A 19,361-nucleotide genomic window follows, 5' to 3' on the forward strand; every position below is an offset into this window, starting at 1 on the left:
GGGAAATGCACTTATTGGCATATTTCCCTAAATGTCGAATTATTCATTTAAGGTTGCTTCAGTTTAATGGCCACTAGATGATACTTCCTAACAGGATGTGGATGTCTCACCATGTTTTTATGCTTTAAAAACAAAAATAAATCAATTGTTTACTCTAAGGATTTGATTTCTGTCTCTAGGCCCAGTACTTGAAGTCTGATATGTTGTGTATTTTAGCAAAAATAGAATAAAATAAAAGCAAAGTTATCTTCATGGCCAGATATGACCAGCGGTAAGTGAGAAAAGATGTTTTTATTTGGTTTGGGTGAAGTCAGTTAACTTTAACTCGATAAAGGAAAATCACACAGAGATGAAGGTCAAATATGAGCAAATAAAAGTGGATTTGACCCTCCCTCCCTCTCAGTGTCATTTAGTGTCTTAGAATAATATGTGTTTGTGTGTTATGTGACCTCCATTTTCTCATCCTGACCTGACTGATAGTGTGAGCGTGTGGGGTCACGCTGCCCCTCCGCTTGGTTAAATGTTTTAATGTTGTACCTGACATCATTGTGTTCACAAAGCAGAGTCCTCCCTCTGATGGCGGAGACAGTGATGGAGGGTCTCGGCCGCTAAGGTTGCAAAAAAAACAAGAAAATGAAACTAAGACGATTTGACCCAGGACAAGGAGTGAGGGAGCTGGTGTCTGGCAGCAGAATGGATCCTTGTGGTTAATGGGAGTTCATGATTTACAGCAGATGTTGGCTAACTCCTCTTCAATCTAGAAACAATACGTGTGACACGGGGCCCATTTCTGGAAGGGAACGAATCGATGATACAGAATGGTGTGGATTTTATGAGAAGTTGGGCCAGCTCGGTGGTGGGGGTATGACTGATGCAAGCCATCCAAGCTGATCCACGGAGCACAGGGGCCGCCTTTGTGATGTGTGGAGGCAAAGTGATGCAGGGGGCTGGGTCAGCCACAGTTTGTGCCTCTCGTGTATTACCATTACACTGAAGCCACAACGCTAGGCATGTGGACAAGGGGGAGGGGAAGGACTATTATTTGGAACTTCTTCCAACCAAACCATGAACCCTTTTCTTCTTTTGGAGACAAACAGAATAAAAAAGACCTGACGGAGAGAGAGCTAAAAATCAGATTTCCTGAAAAATAAATACTGTGCAGTCTTTGAAAACACCAGAAGGTCATTTCGAGGTCCAGTGTATAAAATGTAGTTGGATATACTGGCAGAAATGTAATCGAATATTTATTAGTTATCTTTTCATTGGTGTATAATCACCTGAAAATAAAAACAGTTTTTTCGTTATCCTAGAATGAGCTCTTTATATCTACAGAGGGAGTGTTTCTACATTTCTACCATATATTTCATACCAATGACTGATGCTCATTTGGTTGCAATCAGCAGCCTCACTGATCGTTGTCACTAAATCCTACACATAGGCTGGCATCACCCACAGGTTCCTGAAGAGCCATTGTGAAGCTCAGGGACAATGGCTGAGGCTGTCGGCATCTTGGAAGGCCTGACTCCACTGCCAGCTAATTCAATGGGAAAAAAGGTGGCACATGGGTGGAGCTGAGGTGACCTGGTCGGTTAAACTCCGTGGCTAGCTGTCACTTCAAGTGGCCGTGCCCACAATTATTCCTTGATATAATTTAAATGAGTAAGTTATATTGAAAGTGTTGTCATGAACAACAAAATTAGCTTTAAAGACCAAAACTGTTTTTGTACCAGGCTGCAAACATGTTTATTTCTGCTGTAAAGTTTGGCATTTCAATATGGGGGCCTATGGGAATTGACTCACTTTTGGAGCCAGCCTCAAGTGGCAATTTGAGGAACTGCGCTTCCAAGTTGGCTTCATTTTTCAGCCCTCAAGGTTGTCACTTGAAGTCTCTTTAACGTTAATTATTATATTTGAGGGTGGAGGCAGGTTAAGGTTGGGGTCAGGTTAGGTTTAGGTTAAGATTGGGTTAGTAGTTTGGAGTTGGCAAAAAGTGGTTTGGGTGAGGGTGACTCTCCAGGAAATGAATGCAAATCAGAACACTGCAATAACTCACATGAGAAATATGCTACTTCCTTTACCTCTTCTTCTTCTTCTTCTTCTTCTTCTTCTTCTTCTTCTTCTTCTTCATGTGTCATTTAAGAGCAGATTGCCTCCAGTTAAATATTGCATCACCTCCCTCTACTGTTCGTCCTTTTTGTTGAATTATTCACAAAATGACCTTGACATGGACAAACCCTGTTGTGATTTGAGAAACCACTACCTCTCATGTAAATGTGCAATCAGAAGGGGGAGTGCTGACTTCAAGTACAAAAAGAAAAAAGACTGAAGCAACGGAAGAGTCCTGTGGTGCATTTGATGAATTCTGCCTCGTATATTCAACAGAAAGTTTGTTTTTAATGTTCATCAGCATGACTTGTATGATGAAAGATGATTTATTCATATTGTTGAAATGAAATGCAGCGCTTTGATTTTACACCCGGAGCAAAAAAACCAAACAAAAAAAACAAAGATGTGTATGACAATAGCAGTGGGAGGAAATAATCAGAGCTCATTAGAGCCCACATGTTATAATCGAGAGGAAAAATGAAGCCTTAAATCAACAGCTGAAATCAAGAACAGTGGGGTGTGCTGCTGACGATGAACCGGTCCGAAAGCTTGAGAAGTGATGTGACAGGAATCCTGCAGGGGCAGCGACAACAAAAATAACACCATGGCACCAAAATATCAATTTTAAGAGCTAAACACAGAAGGAGCAAGAGGAGTGCAGCCCTTCTTGAAAAGGCGAGAATCACCAGAGAGCAGGAGATGAGGAAAGAAATCATGTGCACCATGTCCTCCTCTGTTGTTCAGCCCATCGGGTCACAAAAGGAGCCACAGCCAATCTGAGACGGACCATACAGCAATGTATACACACTTGACCGGTTTGACTATATGAGGCTTTTTGTCCGCTCCCTCTTAAAGCCCTATTGAGTGTACAGGCAAGGTGTGTGCCTGCATTTCATTTGCTGCGAGCCACTTGAGAGTCTCCAGTATGACCTGTAAACAGGTTTCTCTGCATCCCAGCCGGCGGTGCGCCAGTGTCGCCTGTCTGCAACAGTGCCGAGCCAGGCGTCGCCCATGTCACGCTCCGATAGCTCAATTTAAATGGAAATTGGATGAACTGCTTGGAAGTGATCCAGCCATCCAGAACAATTAACCCATATTACTGGCAGGCCTTGAAGGAGTAATATGACTTTGAATGAGAATGGGGAGGAAAGCTGGTGTTATTTAGTGCGACTGGAAACAAAATAGCCTCAAATTCACAAAAGAGCTGCTTTTGGTACCAGAGATCTGATGTCAAACATTGTCTCTAAACCCTTTCAATATAGTGATGCTAACAGTACTAAAGCTGTCATTCTGATTGGCTGCTATCTGGAGGGCAGAAGAAGAGGGGAGAGTATGATGGACAATGAATGACAACCTTCATCCCTAAAGTCAGCACCATTTTTAGGCAAAGGCAAGCTTGGCACTGGTCTGTTAGTAGCTGGTACAACTGAAAGGCTGAGCGGTAACGTAATCCTCCACCTAAATGCTAATTCATGCTGCTGCATCCGCCACACTGTGAGGATCTGAAGGAGTCCACGTGATGCAGTTTCGTCATCCGCCCAGGTCTGTGAGTGCCCACCACTCGTGCGCATATTTGTGATGTGTAACCCTAACCCTAACCCTACACAAACCTCTGATTGCAAGGGTGACCTTTCCCTTCAGTGGTTTTAAAAATAGATACGCACGCTCGTGCATTAAGAGTCAACAGTGACCCATCATGCCCAATCTATTCAGAGTCAGCAAACAGAATTAATAAGGGAACATTTAAGAGAGTTTATGGTGAGTGGTTTTATAACTGGCAGAAGTGAAACATGGCATGATCTCTGCATTAAAGGGCCACTTCACCTCCATATTATTGGGGTGGTGGCAGATATATGAGAGACAGATATCTCACAGCCTGACCAGATACAACAAGTATCAGTAAGAAGAGATATCTCCACCAGCAGAGGTTAGAAAAGCTGCTTTTTTCCAGCAGTTTGGGTGGAGCGACCCTTCATTTCTGCTTTAAACAGATTATGGAGTTGTTGTTGAGGACAGAAATTGTTCAAGGATTAGATTGTTTACAGCCTGAAAACAAAAAGTCCTGCTTTTTAGGCAACAGTAAATAATTTCAGTGTGATTTTTGAGATCTAGTTCACATCACTTTGTGTCTGCGCTCGGAAAGAAAAGAAGCGTGTGGGCAGATTTCCTCCAGATTACATAGAATTAGAGCATGACCATCTGCAATCTCACTCTGAAGACCGGAAAGTACTGTTATATAAGCAAAATGTCATTTTTGGAGGCTAACTTTCAGACCTCTTCGGAATCGACTGGATCAATCAAAGTCACAAAAATACTGTAATTACAGTAAGTATAGCCTGTGAAATTCAGTGATTTAGGATTAAACACAGTCACAACAAACAGAAGACAAAACAAAAGAAAAGAAACTAATTTTTACGCAAAGCACATCGATTTTGTGGTTTAAAAAAATCTGGGTTTGAGATTTCCCTTGTCTCCCTGTGGTGTTGACAAGAGCGAGGAAGATGAAAAGCAAAGGAGGGGGAGAAGAATGGCAAAAGAGGTTGAAATCACGGCACTCTGTATGCAGGGGACTCAAGCGTGTTGGACTTTTGAGTCAGTCAGGTAATGGGTGAAATTGTGTCTGCTGCACAGCTTATAAATCGCAGCGCTGGCAGTATTTATCTATGTCTCAGACAATCCTGCTGGGAGATGGGAACGGTGAAATGAGAATCAACAGCCTGCTTCTCCTCCCCTCAGCTCCCGTCAGGTCATTTCACCCCCCCCAACCCTCCTCTCGAAGGCAACATGTGAGCAGAAACTGATAAATATAAAGCAAGTTGCGAGCCGCCTGCCTCTGCCCTCTGCATTTCACCACGATTCCTGAGGTCATTTTAATGTAGTTTGTCCAAACCTAAAGGGAACTCGACTAAGCCGCCTCTCTTTTGGCAAAGACGTGCTATGATGAAGCATGCATTTCTCTTTTAAAGCGCTCCCTGTCCACCACTACTGCATTAAAGGCCATCATGACTAATCCTCCATCACATTTCCATGAAAACTTTCCATATTTCATCTTACAAATCAGGGTTTTTTTTTACACTCTGGTGATGGCAAGTGTGCTGTGTAATAAACCATGGGACAGGAGCTATTTCCAGCCTCCCATCCTAGATGATTGCCCTTTGGCTTTGTCTCTAACAGTCACACCTTGTTACCACATCTCCAAAAGGATAGAGTAGAGGGGACGGACGTGGGCATGAGGAAAAGGCTGGATGGAGAAAGAGGACAGGAACGCAGGGAGGTAACAATAGCACACAATTTCAGGCTTCATTGTAATTCTGCTCTCATCTTGGTCCCAAGTGACAAGCGGCAAGCCGCCCAGGATTCTAATCATTCCTGTTGTCAGATAGGTACCCCGAGTGAGATTGAGTTGATTGCTTGAACAAATTTGCAAAGTAACGATGCAATTTGGTGCAGTATGCCTTGGGAGGGTCCGGGCCGTCAGATTGGTGGGGTCTGTGGAGAGACTCGCAGGAGACCAGGCTGGGAAGCTGTTGTCTTCTTAGAGGGACTTGTCTGCAAATAAATGAATTTCAGTTCTAACCATTAAACCTGTAAGATAATGAACTGTTTTATGTCTGCATGAGCTCGACTGCAGCAGATAGAGATTAAAAGGATTTTTTTTTCTTGACATTTTGGGAAATACGCTTCCTTCACTTTATTGCTAAGAGACAGGTGACATTGATACCACTCTACTCTCTGTCGGTTTAATAGAAAGCTACAGCCAGCAGGTGGTTAGCTTAGCTTAAAGCTTCATTTATGCTTCTGTATTATGGTGTTACACCATCCCTGCAGCGAGTAGGCTCTACAGCTGCACCTTAGCATCCATCATAAATTCAGCTTAAATCTCACTGATCAAAACATTATATGTGTTTTGTTTAATTCAAACAAAATATTGATAATTTGTGGTTTTTGAGGAGATTATGTACCATATATTTCTTGACCAGCTGCATTTACATCACATTAAAATTGTTGTTTTTGTAATAAACCAACATACAAAGTGTTAATTTGTGAGCTTTAGAGCTGCTGGTAGCTCAGCAAGAAAGTAAATAAGTGCATCTCCAACAATGTCAAACTACTCCTTTAAAACTCAGATTTTTGTGAAACATCTTCTTATTTGACTACGTGGAAATGAGGAAACACTCAAAATGTTGCGTCTCTAACAGCCTCTATAAACACTGATAGCGTTTCATCCTCATGTATAATGAGACATGTCATTTTCCACTAACTCCGATCATTGAACACTGCAGCCTGACAAACCCCAATCATCACACGGTATGAATATGAATTGGTTGTCTGTCATCTCAAGTTTAATGAGTAAAGATTCCAGTGACATGGCAGTGCACCAAATATGAAGGCCATTCATTTGCAGTTTGACAGTTGCTATTCTTCACAGCAATCGCTCTATTATGGAATCTGACAATTTTTAATAGAAATGACTGATTGGAGGTGGGAGAGAGGCAGCCAAGGTGCGCCAGAGAAGTATATTTGTCCTGGAACAACAGGACTTGTCAGTGAGTCATATTGAGATCTTGGCGGCATTTCCATTCATGCATTTCTCGCAAACAGGTCGATGACAAACTCTAAAAAGATTAATTCAGCAGTAACTGGTGGGAAGATCGGTGGAATATTTGTCAAACGGAGACATTTCCCCCCGCAATGCATCTCTTTTTTCTCACGTAAAAATTCAATTAAAAAAATATCTGATATCTCGGAAACTGTTTAAGAAGAGCATTCAGCTTCACTGCAAGCAGCATTTTTTTTTAAAGAGTCTTTCAAATTAGTGCCATCTGAGAAGTGGCAGGTAACCAGCTATTCAAGGTGATTCCACTTGTGTTATTGCTGCTCCACCATGTTGGAAATCTGTCCACAAGGATCTTTATTGACCTATTTTCTTTGACTTTTTCTCCATTTCCTGATGTTCGTTATTCTTCCAATCCCACCCTGCACCATCTATAAATTTAACTCTTTTGCTCTCAAAGTAAGATCCAGCAGGTATAAGTTGAATAAAAATGCCTTAAAACTATTGTATCCTCACACACGCTAGATCTGTACTTTCACTTATGTAAGATTTTGAATGCAGTATTTCTGCTTGTAATTAACTATTTTTACACAGTTTGCCCTCTAAGAAGAGAATCTAAATATCTGTTTCTCTACTGAAAACGACTAATATAATGCAAAAAGTGAATCCAAAATTTGGGGCTTATGCATGGTTTAGGTTATGGTCTAACATTGTCATCATCACATGCAACATGCTACAGAACAGCAGAGTCAGTGAAGACAGGGCCTCCTCTCAGATTTGTGTGTGTGTGTGTGTGTGTGTGTGTGTGTGCGCGGAGCTGCTGGAATCACTGGAGGACCGCTGGAGAGGCGATTACTCAGACACCAGCGGGCTGCTCCCACTGGCAAAGCAATCACTGTGTTATTTGGGAGGGAATGAGTGAGAATGAATTACTGAACATTTTGAGATTAGACTGCTTAATCCCCAAATGAATTCCTCGGGGTGTTAATAGAGACCGTACCGTTTGTGTCTTGCACCTGTATTGTCTGTTGTTTACTCCCTGTCACCTGTCACTCCAGGTTTTTTTTAATGTATCTCGTGTTATTACAGATTTTCTAGGACTGTGGAGGCGGGGATTGTTTTCTTCTAACACTCCCCACAGTGGCAGCACAGAAAGCATCATCCTCTCCTTTGGTTTTTCTTTGTAGCCGATCCAACTCTGTGCCTTCACACATCTCCTGTGGCCGCGTCTGATTTGCTGTGGCCCTGACCAAAGCTCAGCGCTCTGCGGTGTCGTTCCCGATTACCAAGAAGCACAGATTTCTGCAGAACCAAGAAGTGGGCAAAAAAAAAAAAAAAAAAAAAAAAGCAGCAGAAATCATAATGGGTAAGCACTGTTGAAATAAAGGCTGCAGAGGATATGAGAATCCTTGTTCAAAGAGGTGTTTTCTTGCAATATGAATCAGTCAGAAAAGGCCCTACAGGGATTTCCATCATCTCTCAGACCTTGATACCAGGCTGAAGACGGAGCTTGCACCGACTCCTTTTATCTAGCCTGAGATTGGTGATTAGATTGAAGAGCCCAGCAGATGAGACGCAAGTCCTCTCCTCCACACTGAGAGGAAAAGCAATGTTCCACAAGACTACACATTCATTACTCAAAATAAATCTCCATTAAACAAATGCCAGATGCATAATTAGGCTATAGGAATAATTATAATTGTGATTAGTTTCTCCATGGGCCGACCTATGTAAATTGTGATTGACACCCGGCAGAAACCAAGTGCATAAATCTGGCTTCAGAGATACACGGACACACAGTGCAGCACAGTAACAAGCATCAGAATACAGAGGCGACAAAGGGGTTTAGGGCATGGGCGGCTGTAAACAAGCCACCTGCACGCATTCATAATGCAAGCTACACAAACAGGGCTATACAAGAGCACTGTTTGTTGTCTGCGTGCCCTTTGTATGAAGAATAAACACCTACACCCACACCTACTAACACAGCCTCAAACAACAGTCCTTCAATAGAGCCCACCTTCATATGGGCTCTAATCCTCCGTTTTTGTTCAAGCTGCTTGTCGCCTCTTATTGATGCAAATGGGGTGGACAGAATATTAGAAACACCTCCACATTTCAACAGCACTGGAAACCACAGCTCCCCAAAATGTGAAATGATGCAATTTGTGCATCGTGTAAAGGAATCAAACTGCGACTTTAAAGGGCTCCTGCCAATTAAACGAACAGCAAAATACAAGGAACGAGAATGTAAATACTGATAAAAGTTTGGCTCATCAAATAATCGGAAATTTTTGAGAGGTAAATTGTGTTGCAGTACAATGGTACTGACTCCACAGTCAAGATCCAGAGTTGTTATTTTGTACAGTTGCTCTAAAGCTTGTAAGATGAGAATGATTCTTCACATCTGGCAGCAGCACATTTATTAAAATGTTAAAAGGAACGAATCCGTTTCAACAAAAATAAATGTATGATTTATTGCGGGGCTGTTGTGTTAGACTGCATTAGTTTTAGCTAGATGTGCCTAATAAAGTGGCAACTGAGCATAAACATGGGCTATAATCTGTCACAAGATGGTAAAAATTCACATGCGCATCGCCCAAGTCGACTTCCTGTGGCATAAACCTGGGCAGTACGTCTCACAGCGCGGTACAGAAGCAGACGTTTTTGTCTCAAAATACACCACAGATACATTGAACATGACGCAACAGGACGACAGCGTTGGACTTTGATATGTTTAATTTATAAAAACAGAAGTCAATAAGTCACCTGGCACTGAGGTCCAAGTCTATGTCTTCAAAAGGAAGCGATTACAGCCGGAGCCTTGATCTGTTCCTCTGCTCCGGGACCCCGCTGGCAGGGCAGTCCTGATATTTGTGTGGAGACGCTGAAGCCAATTATTATCAGTCTGCGGGTGCTGTGGATTCCACATGATGTGCACCTTTCATCTCCAAAAGCTATCTCTAATGGAAACAATAAGCAGCCCAGCCCATCCTTTTGAACTCACCAGGCGGGGGCAGCAGTGCTGATATGAAGTGAACAGGTGACTGGGGGCGGGGGGGGGGGTGGGGTTGAGTACTGCTAGCGTGTCAATATCTATGGTGAAAGCAGCATCTGTGGGTTTAATGCATATGCAAAAAGCACAGACAGGTTGTGTGTGGCTTCTTTACATTTTAATGGGAAAGCTGGGAATCACAGATAAAGCCATTAATATGTAGAAAATGAAAAAAGCTGCACGACCAGAAACCAAAGGAGACATTTAAAGGATCCAGACCTGCCCTTTGGAAAACCTCCTCAGACTCTCTTCACACAACCGAAAGACCACAAGACACACAGCCATGATATGTTCACATTTATTGTGCAGTGACTTTTATATACATACATTTTATACACCTAATTTACATGAACAGAAATAAATTAATCTGCTAATGTTCTTTAACTCATCTGGCTTTAGCGTTGCCACTGACTGGACACAGCAAACGATGACGGAGGAAAAGCAAAATAGTTCCAAGTGACACATGAGTGACAAGGCAGTAATATGAGTCGTCTAATTTTCATTAGTGTTATATCATACAAGTATAAAGAAGCAGTTGGTAAGAGTTTTAGTGTTCGATAACTTCTAAAATGTTAAAAACATTGACAGGAATCAATGAATAAAAGTAGGAGAAAGGCCAGTCATCACGCAGCACGGCGAGGTCGATCGACAGCGCGGACTCCACGACAGCTTCAAGTCTGTCTGAAAATCCAGCGGCAGGCCTCTCCACACTCACACGGGCTTCAGCTCCGATCCACACGTTTCAAACATGGATTATATATATATATAATTTTTAAAGTACCAAAACTCTTTTAGCACTCTTTTGAGGACACCTCTGATTTCATGTGTCTGCAATACAGAAAAGTATCAAAGATGAATGTCTTATGTAAAATAAAATGTCTAGAAGGTTTAAAAAAAGTGAGCAATTCAATGCTGATAGCACGTAAATGAGACTTAAACCAGAGTAGTATCGTTATGCACCAGTTAGATATTTAACAGTCTCACTTTTTATATCAGCATGTTATAGTTAATCACTGTTTCATAGATGCTTTCTTAAATACAAAGTTGTATTCGTTATGCCCGTCTATACATTCCCTTTCACAATACTTTGTTGTATTTCAATTGAGTGATACATTTGCTCTGAAATAATCTTTAATTTGACACATCCTGATGCGGCTCGTTTTAATTTGTAGACTTATTTTTCATTGAGCCTGAGGAGCCTCAGACAACGTGGCCGAACAAACGCCCTGCAGAGGTCAAACAAATCTTACGAACTGCATCTTTAATATCAGCGATGACTATTACTATTGTGCTACATACAGTATTGACCACTGACAGACACATAAAGATAAAATACAACTTGGCTAATTAGTGTGTTCTTTATAAAAAGTAAATCTAACGAGCTAATGTGAAAACCATCTTAAATTGTGTACATTGTAGTGTGTGGACACGATACAAAAAATACATTAACTGGAGTGGCCGGGGCCCACACACGTCAAAATGTGGCCGAGGAGAAAATAAAAATGTAAACCACTGGAGACATTATCTCTAGGTTTCCCATATACACAAACCGTAAATACAAACACTGATCTGCTCTCGTCTTAGTCTGAAGGAACGGACAGGAAGTCTAACTTTCTACTGCTAGCTTATGATAAACACACTGACACTAACTAGAGTGACATGCCTATGAAACACGAAACAACACACCAACTCCAGCCTCCTCTTACCATACGGAAACATTTACAGGATACATTGATGGGTCTTAAGCACTAAACTGCTGCAAGCAGCAAGAAGTCTAAGCTATCGAAGCATGCAGCTTGTGGCGAGTTTCTACAGTACTTTTCAGTAGTTGTTGGTGGTAAACGGCTGTGTGAAAACCCAGAGTTTGTATTTTTTTTTATTACTATTATTTATATCACACGATAATGATTTTCAGCATGGCTCTGTTGTTCCATTAGCCTCGCACTCAATGTAACAGACTCTCTCTTTAAGGTGAACAAATAATCACAGCCATCGCATCACCACACCGCACAGGAACATCTGATTATTGCACACGAGCACTGAACTTGCAAATGTTCATGCAGAATGTATGAGAAACACACTACACTCAAATCGGTGGTTGCTCACTATGTGACAGATGACCATACAGTTCTTTGGAAGACTAAAATATATTGTTGCAGGGTCGGGGACGTACAACTACGTGGCACACTACTGAGGCGCCTACAGCGCTTGTATTACAACCTAAGGTGGTGAAGAGAGAGGTGCAGCGATGGCTTAGAAAATCAACATCAGGATACTTGACAGCAACTGACAACTGTGTTACAGTACCTTCATTTAAAGTAGAAAAAGAGGAGCGTTAGAGATGATAATTGCACCGAGAAGGAGAAGGGAAGGAGACCGTTTCTGTGAGAGAATCTAGCAACCTCTTTTTCAAGCAAATTCTAGCGTCTGCATGTAAAATATATTACACACATATCCAACATTCATAGCACTGTTTCTGTTAAAACACAAAAATAGTTAAGACTCACAGAAAGAATCCCAGCAAAGAAAACATAGATGCCAGGGGTTCATCTGTGTGGAGATGAGTTTTAGATTGTTGTATAAAGTAAGAGCCAAAAAAGGAAGCAAATGTAATCTGTTCAGACACGTTTCCCCCACAAACTACTCCACACACTAGACTAATGACTAGACAGGTGAAAGAGTCGTAAGGCGAAACCGTGTTCAGAAGGATGAGTGGAGGAGGAGGAGGAGGAGGAGCAGTGAGAAGGGCCTGTGGTGATGGACTTTGTGTTTAATGGACTGTGGATCATCTTCACTCCAACTCAAGGGGACTGAGAGCCTGACCTGTAGCTCTTGAAGCTGCCCAGCAGACTCTGCACCCCCTTCTTGACCCGTCGAGCCACGGAGTCAGCGGGAGGAGTGGGCAGGCAGGAGGCGAGGCTGGGCGGACGCGCATCCAAACATTTCTGGTAGCGGAGCTAGAAAAGGAAAACACACACGGCATAAATGGCTTATTACAGACACGAGAGTAAACTCAAAGACGGCCCTGTACACAGAAACAACTGTGATTCATGTTTGTGCCAAATTAGCTTTCCAACTGACAGAATCACAAGACAAATGTCGCATTTCTCAAGAGTCAGTACTGTGTGAGTTATTTCCATCTCCATCTCATCTCCACCTGCACGGTTTTCACATATTTGACTAAGACTCACCATGCAGGCAGCCTGCACGGCCTCGCTCAGACTGGCAGCGTTGGGTTCGCACCAGAACATGTGACAGGTGAAATCTCTGGGACCCTCCGCCATGATGAAAGCAAAGGTGTGGACGTCCTTTCCCACCCCCATGAAAGACAGGAAGCGCACCCTGCACTCCGACAGAACCTCCTCATTCTGGGGTTAGAAATAGAAAAGACAGTAAAAGTGAGACAAAAAAATACTTAATGTGATTTTTTTTTTTTACACTTTCACAATTTGTTATATTCCCAAATCTTTAAAAAAAGACAGAAAAAGAATAATAATAATGAAACCATAAAATAGTTATCACCCTCCCTGAGTCAGTCAGTCTGAGGTCTGTTACCTGTTTGGAAAGTATTGTGAGGGTGGCTGGAGCCACGTTCACAGAGACAGGTGTCCAGTCGTTTCTGTCTTTGCTGAGCACTGCTGTCTCGAGCGCTTCATTGATTATATCCATACCTGAGAAGAACGCACAATACATCAACCGTGCCATGGAGAATCATCATCCTCAGGACACATGAAGTACGGTAAACATTTCAAGACACAAAAAAGGTGTTTACATAAACCATTACACATCTGAAGGTGTTTTCTTACCAACTGGCTTCGTCACGGCCTCACAGCCAAGGTAATAAACATGGAAGTGCTGGAAGAGTTCATTTTTTGGAGCAGGAAACTCTGTTAGGAAAGAAGGAAGCATTAAGTGATCTGTTTCCACACTTTGAATTATGAAGGCGTTCGGTTTGTGTAAGGCCTTAAATTAGCTTTACCTTCAACAGGGATGACCATGGGCTTACTCGGGTCAGAGCTGAGCCTGCTCACACCCGGCTTGGCCGCCTTTCTCTCCATCATTATCTAAAATCAAATTAATGGAAAGAAAATATGTTAAAATTTCAGCTAAGAAATCCATGTTTGACTCATGCATTGAATGAATGAATAGTGAAGCAAAGTTAAATCCAACAGGGGCCGACCTTTGAACACATCTCATGTAAACTGGTGGCTATGTTTTTGGCAGGCGAGTCACAGCGGAAAACATGACACTTCAGAACTTGGGTCAGGTTGTCTCGAGCCACGTAAGCAAAATCCCTGCAGGTGAGGTCAGATGGAAAAGGTCATACTCACATACAGAATCATTAAAACAGCATAAACGTGTGAACAAGTTTGAACAAATAAATGCAAACACACAGACAACAGCAAGCAACAACAGCACAGAAGAAAACGTTATGATAATAATCATTAATGTATACCTTTCCCTGTTCATGATGGAAAGCGCAGCATGAAAGAAAAAACATGGTTGTTAAAATTCAGTGAGACAAGAAGCAGACAGAACAGATTATCTTTGTCTGCAATGTCCTTAACCATCCAGCAGGGGGCAGCAACGCACCATTAAAAAGAGCACACACAAGAGAACAATGTGCTTGTCCTGACTGCTTTCTTCAGGAATGCCAAGCCTCTGAGTCATGAATGAGTCATGATGACAGGCGGCTGTACGTTATTTTAAAGGGGAATCAACCACTAAACGCAGACTCAACAACTTCATGGCAGAACATCCAAAAGAGTGAGAAAAGACCGAGACTGAAGGTGGAAATTCATCATAATGCAACTTATCTGTGAGCCATTTTACAATCATAGTTTAAATAAAACTGAGCACTGATCAAGCGAAGCATGCAAGCAAGCAGCAAATTTAAGAAGTCAGATGAATACGTCCTGTGTAGTTCTGCCATCTTTATTCTGGCCTTGCACCGTGGACACTGACCTGCCGTTGTCTCTGCCAACACCCCAAACACGGATGCTGCCGATCGGCTGAGCGTGAAGCAGAGTCTGTCCCAGAGGGTCGATCAAGTTCATGTTGTCATTCTCCAGGACCATCAGCATGTCCTTACCCTGTCACGACGCACACACATTTCATTCCACCTATTTCAGTAATCTGTGGGCTGCTAGTGAAGATATCCGTGCATGTATTAGTACACATTTTAACTTTTATAGTTTCACTTCAATTCCAACATGAATTTGGCCATGAAAATGTTTCTTAACTGCTTAGAAATGCCTGTAAATGTATGCACATCCTCCTGATGGGTGCAGTTGTGTGATTTTGACATGGAAGCTCAATAAATCCCCTCACCTCTCCCCAGATGCCAGCAGTGTCATGAAGGTTGTGTTTGTGATAAGACAGCTGCCTGATGCAGTTGTTGACAGCGACGCTGCTCTTGCCGGGTGCCATGTCCTCCTCAGACATCTCTACCCAGCCCAGGGAACGCACTGCAAAACACTGACAGGACAAACATGCAGCACAATTAGCACCAAACAGGACCGCGCAGGGAAGGTGAAGATCAATGAAATTAAGAACGAGTGGAAATGTGAGGTGTGTTGGATCCTCTGTGAGTTCGTGCTGCTCTTTTCTATTCAAACCTTTGAAGTGTTGCAGCTGTCGCGAGTTCACAAGAGAAGAGTGTTGATGCAAAATATTTGTGGGCGAGTATTTCGCATTCACACAGCCCATGTGTAAAGGGCATATCTCTCAACATACTGAAGAAATCCAATATAAAATACTGATTTACCTTAGTTTCTAAATCTGTGCAGAGTGGAGCGAGCTTCTCTTGTTCCTCAGACTGGGAGCAATTGTAACTGCAATGATAGAAAGAGAAAGAGACTGAGTAAGAGGAAGCCACAGAAAGGTGACAATATACTAAACACCAACTCCAAACTCATCAGTGAGGTTTAACAGCACATACTTCAGGTTGATGGATGCATAGCGTAGAGTTGCCCCTTCAAACTCCTTCAGACTTTGATCGGATGCAACCTCTCCCTCCTCCTGAAGACACAGATGAGAACAAAAACTTGACAAAGGAAATTTCAACTTATTCCAGCCTGAAGATGTTAACTTGACAGACAAGTTACATCCATTCAGGGAACAATTTATAGCTGCGTGAATTTGCTCAAAGAACAATCCAAAACGATTTGTACGAGTTCATCTCCCATGTACTTCGAGTATATTCAGATACATTTTTGTCATGACTTACCCTCCACAGTTCTCCTTCAGCTGCTCCTTCTTCTGCACTGGAAAGCTGAGCCCAGGATTCCTAGCAGATTGAACAGAAGGTTTCAGTGTCTCTGGCCTTACATGTCACTGCCTCTATCCAAGCAATATGTGGATGAGACCTCACCTCAGGCTCCTCACAGGGTGTAGTCTCCAGGGACATAGTCGAGGACATCATGGAGTCGGCAACTTTACCCAGAGGTGAAGGAGGCTCCCACTGGGTGGTGCCTGTGGGGATGTGCCAGTAGTATGTACCTGATGTATCTCGCACCCTCATCCATCCTGAGGGCAAGTCTGTGTCTGTCTCAAAAGCACTGGAATCCCAAAAGGACTCTGAGAGGCAGACAGCAAAGGAGAACAATGGGTAAGGGAAAATGTTTAACGTCTGTTTCAGAAAGAAAAAAGCACTGTGACCATGTAGGAAGAGACCAGAATGAACACGGACAAAACAAAGACTATAAAAAGGGATATAGATATATATATATATATATACAGCCTGACAGCATTGAAATAAATGATTCATTAAAGTAATTATGTGTGGTGTCTGGAAATCACACAAAGTGGAATGTCAATAATTCAATGCGGCGAGCAGCCTATTGTCTTTCCAAACTCATCAATCAATAACCACAGATATCTTTTGTTGCTCCTATTTATCTTTGAGTGTTTTGACTTTCTTTACCAGCTTACTAACGACACAACACTGTTGAACTTCATACCTTATGCTCCTTCAAACAACAGGTAACAAAAGCATCTAGTGTTGCATTTGTGATGTTGCTTCACCTCATTATTGCTATTATGAAGCGCACAGGTCGTTAACAGACTTAAACAATATTTCTGAATACTGATATAATACTGTTAAGATAAGATCATTACTGTACCACGACCATACACTATACTTTACTATATTTAACTTCAACATGTCTCTAAATTCTACAACAGTATTACTGAATACTGACAGAGACTGCACTGGCGTCACTGACCAAAACGTCAGACCTTGCTCACCAAATCAATATCGCACAAAAACAGCATGGAAATTGTCTCCAGTGCATAGATTTTGTGTTTCAGCCCACTCCACCACGCAGATCAATATAATAATGACACATTAATTAGAAAACATTACAGATTTAGTTTTAATTTGTTTAAAGGTTACTGGAGTGTTAAAGGGGGGCTTGGGCTCTTCCTGTGATCAGTAAATGATTAGAAAAACAACATGCATGCTAAAGGCCAAGTCCAAAACAACTTGAAAGTCTTTTACCTGAACGAACAAAGTGCAATTTATGCAAACAACCCTTCGACATCACATAATGTCATTCACTGTCTTTTTATACACCAGCCTCCACTTATGGGTGGTACTTAACACTTCTATCTGCTTACAACTGCATTACAGTGTGTTATAAACCATAAATACACTGCAAATATTGCTTAAAATGCTCAACAGGGTGAGGTAAAGCTAACATTTAGTGTTAACCTTTTATCCAATCTGCAATTCATCTACTCAGTGCTCAGTAAATAGTCTTATATAGCTAGTTTTCACCGTGTCTTCTCCATCTATAATACGCTGTTCTGTGCAACATCTGTCATTTTTCAATGCATGTTGTTATCTGTGCAAGCTGTGACATCCAACTGTTGTTACAGGCATGTCTAATGTTGTATAACACCAAAAATGTGTGGCCAACACCTCAACGCCACGTACGTGTATTTACCTCTGTTGCCATTTGGAGAGCTGTCGGCTGTGTTGTCCTGAGACAGCGCAGACCAGCTGGACTCTTCATCATTCGGTGTCCCGTTCATGTTGGAGAACAGAAGGCAGGCATTTCTCCCCACAACACTGCCCTCCCTGTGAGACTCCACATCACTCTGCTCCTCTGCCACTCCTCTGGTATCACCTGATGTCTCTTCATCTTCCTCTGATTTCTTTTCCTTCTCCGTGCCATCTTCTTCTCTCTCTTTATCTTTCTCTTCTGTTACGTTGGACTCCAGAGTGTCGATGAGTAGCGGCTCATTCAGGATGTTCTTGGACTCCTCCTGACTGAGACCAGGGGTCATTGCTATTTTGGGAGACTTGGTCTGCTCCTCTTTTCCCCGTTGTTCTTCCTGAGTGGTGGTCTGGTGAGGGAAGTCTTCCTTGTTCCCATTCTGGTTGATATTGCAGTTGTGATCCTGGTCCTGCTGGTTCTCGGCTACTTTCCGCAGCTGGTTCTGGCCTTCTTTGACCCACTTGGCATTGTTGCCAGTGGATTCCTGGTCGCACCAGTGACTACTATCGTTCAGCTTGTTCTTTAGCTCTTCATCTTGTTTTTGTTTATTCACAACATATGACATATCTTCATCATCATGGCCTCCCATGGTAACTTACCATGAAACTGTTCTAATGGAGGAAGAGGTTGAGATGTATTAGCATTACCGTTAGCATGCTAGCAGGCTAGCAATTAACAATGCAAAGATTCAGTGAAAACTTTCCCATTAGAGTTCGCGAAAATGTACTGTGGGTGTTGGATACGAATATATTCAGAAGCGTTAACTAGGTCACTACAGCTAAAAAACGCTTAAACTAAATTCACTGTTGAGCTAATAGCAACGTTTCAACGCAGACACTGAAGTCTGTTTCGTGACCGTATCTTCCGGGTTGACCACTGCTGCAGTTACTTTCGCGATTCGAGTTTTTGGGCCAATATGAAACATACTTCAGCAGCTTCACCTTCCATTTGCCAACACGACCTTTTTCTCTTGTGATACTGAGCTCAATGTACAGTCAGCCATGAGCTCGGTGCATCATTTTAGATAAAAGCATCTGGTTGTTAGCTAAAATCCAGTTCAAAATGCAGAATGCGCACTAAAATAGTAGGATATTAATCGACTGCTATCACCGCAGCTGGATATAACGGGATCCATCCGCCATCATCACCGTCGTCATCTTGGCTAGGCTAATGTTAGCTCCTCGGTTAGCTAGCTAACGTTTCCAAACAGGAAAAGCAAAGCAAGCGCACTGACAGTAATATATCAAGTTTATGTGAAGAATTATGACTTACCAGCTCCACCAAACCCCCTGTTGTCGAAATGTCTTGAATGGTGCGAGCTAACTACATATTTCCATTAATCGTGAGAGCTCGCTTCGTTTCTAGGTGGTGTTTTCTCTCAATGGGCTGACTGAGCTCGACTAGTGATGGAGGGCGAGTCTGCGTCACGCATTGACGTCACGGCCAGAGCCCACTGCTGCCCCTCAAGCAGAGGAGTCGAGGAAGTCCAAATGACTTTTACGCCTCTTTTTGGACATGCTGATCCGGTACTGCACATTTTCAGCTTCTAAGGACTGAAGTCATCTATAAAACATAATGTATAGCAATGTCTAATGTCACTACTTTGTGGAAAACAGCTGCAGGGCATATGGCCCAGAATCCC

At 42.4% G+C, this 19,361-nt stretch overlaps 1 protein-coding gene across 2 annotated transcripts; it reads right to left on the reverse strand.

Moving 5' to 3' along the window:
- Positions 1-10,000: 10,000 nt before the first annotated feature.
- apbb1 (amyloid beta (A4) precursor protein-binding, family B, member 1 (Fe65)) lies at positions 10,001-19,134 on the reverse strand. 2 transcript variants are annotated; one of them, XM_076734630.1, is made up of 14 exons: positions 18,992-19,134; positions 17,666-18,330; positions 16,090-16,295; positions 15,946-16,005; positions 15,658-15,737; positions 15,484-15,550; positions 15,048-15,194; positions 14,682-14,809; positions 13,897-14,011; positions 13,696-13,780; positions 13,523-13,603; positions 13,272-13,387; positions 12,908-13,084; positions 10,001-12,673 (listed from the first exon to the last, which is right to left on the reverse strand). In XM_076734630.1, exons 2-14 carry the CDS (start codon positions 18,306-18,308, stop codon positions 12,518-12,520), a joined length of 2,061 nt encoding a protein of 686 aa, XP_076590745.1. In that variant the 5' UTR covers positions 18,309-18,330; positions 18,992-19,134; the 3' UTR covers positions 10,001-12,517. The 2 variants fall into 2 exon arrangements, with proteins under 2 accessions (XP_076590745.1, XP_076590744.1); XM_076734629.1 differs by having other exon boundaries at positions 14,676-14,809.
- Positions 19,135-19,361: the final 227 nt, after the last annotated feature.

The sequence above is a fragment of the Chaetodon auriga genome, chromosome 7, assembly GCF_051107435.1.
Source record: "Chaetodon auriga isolate fChaAug3 chromosome 7, fChaAug3.hap1, whole genome shotgun sequence".
In the NCBI taxonomy this organism is placed as follows: Eukaryota; Metazoa; Chordata; class Actinopteri; order Chaetodontiformes; family Chaetodontidae; genus Chaetodon; species Chaetodon auriga.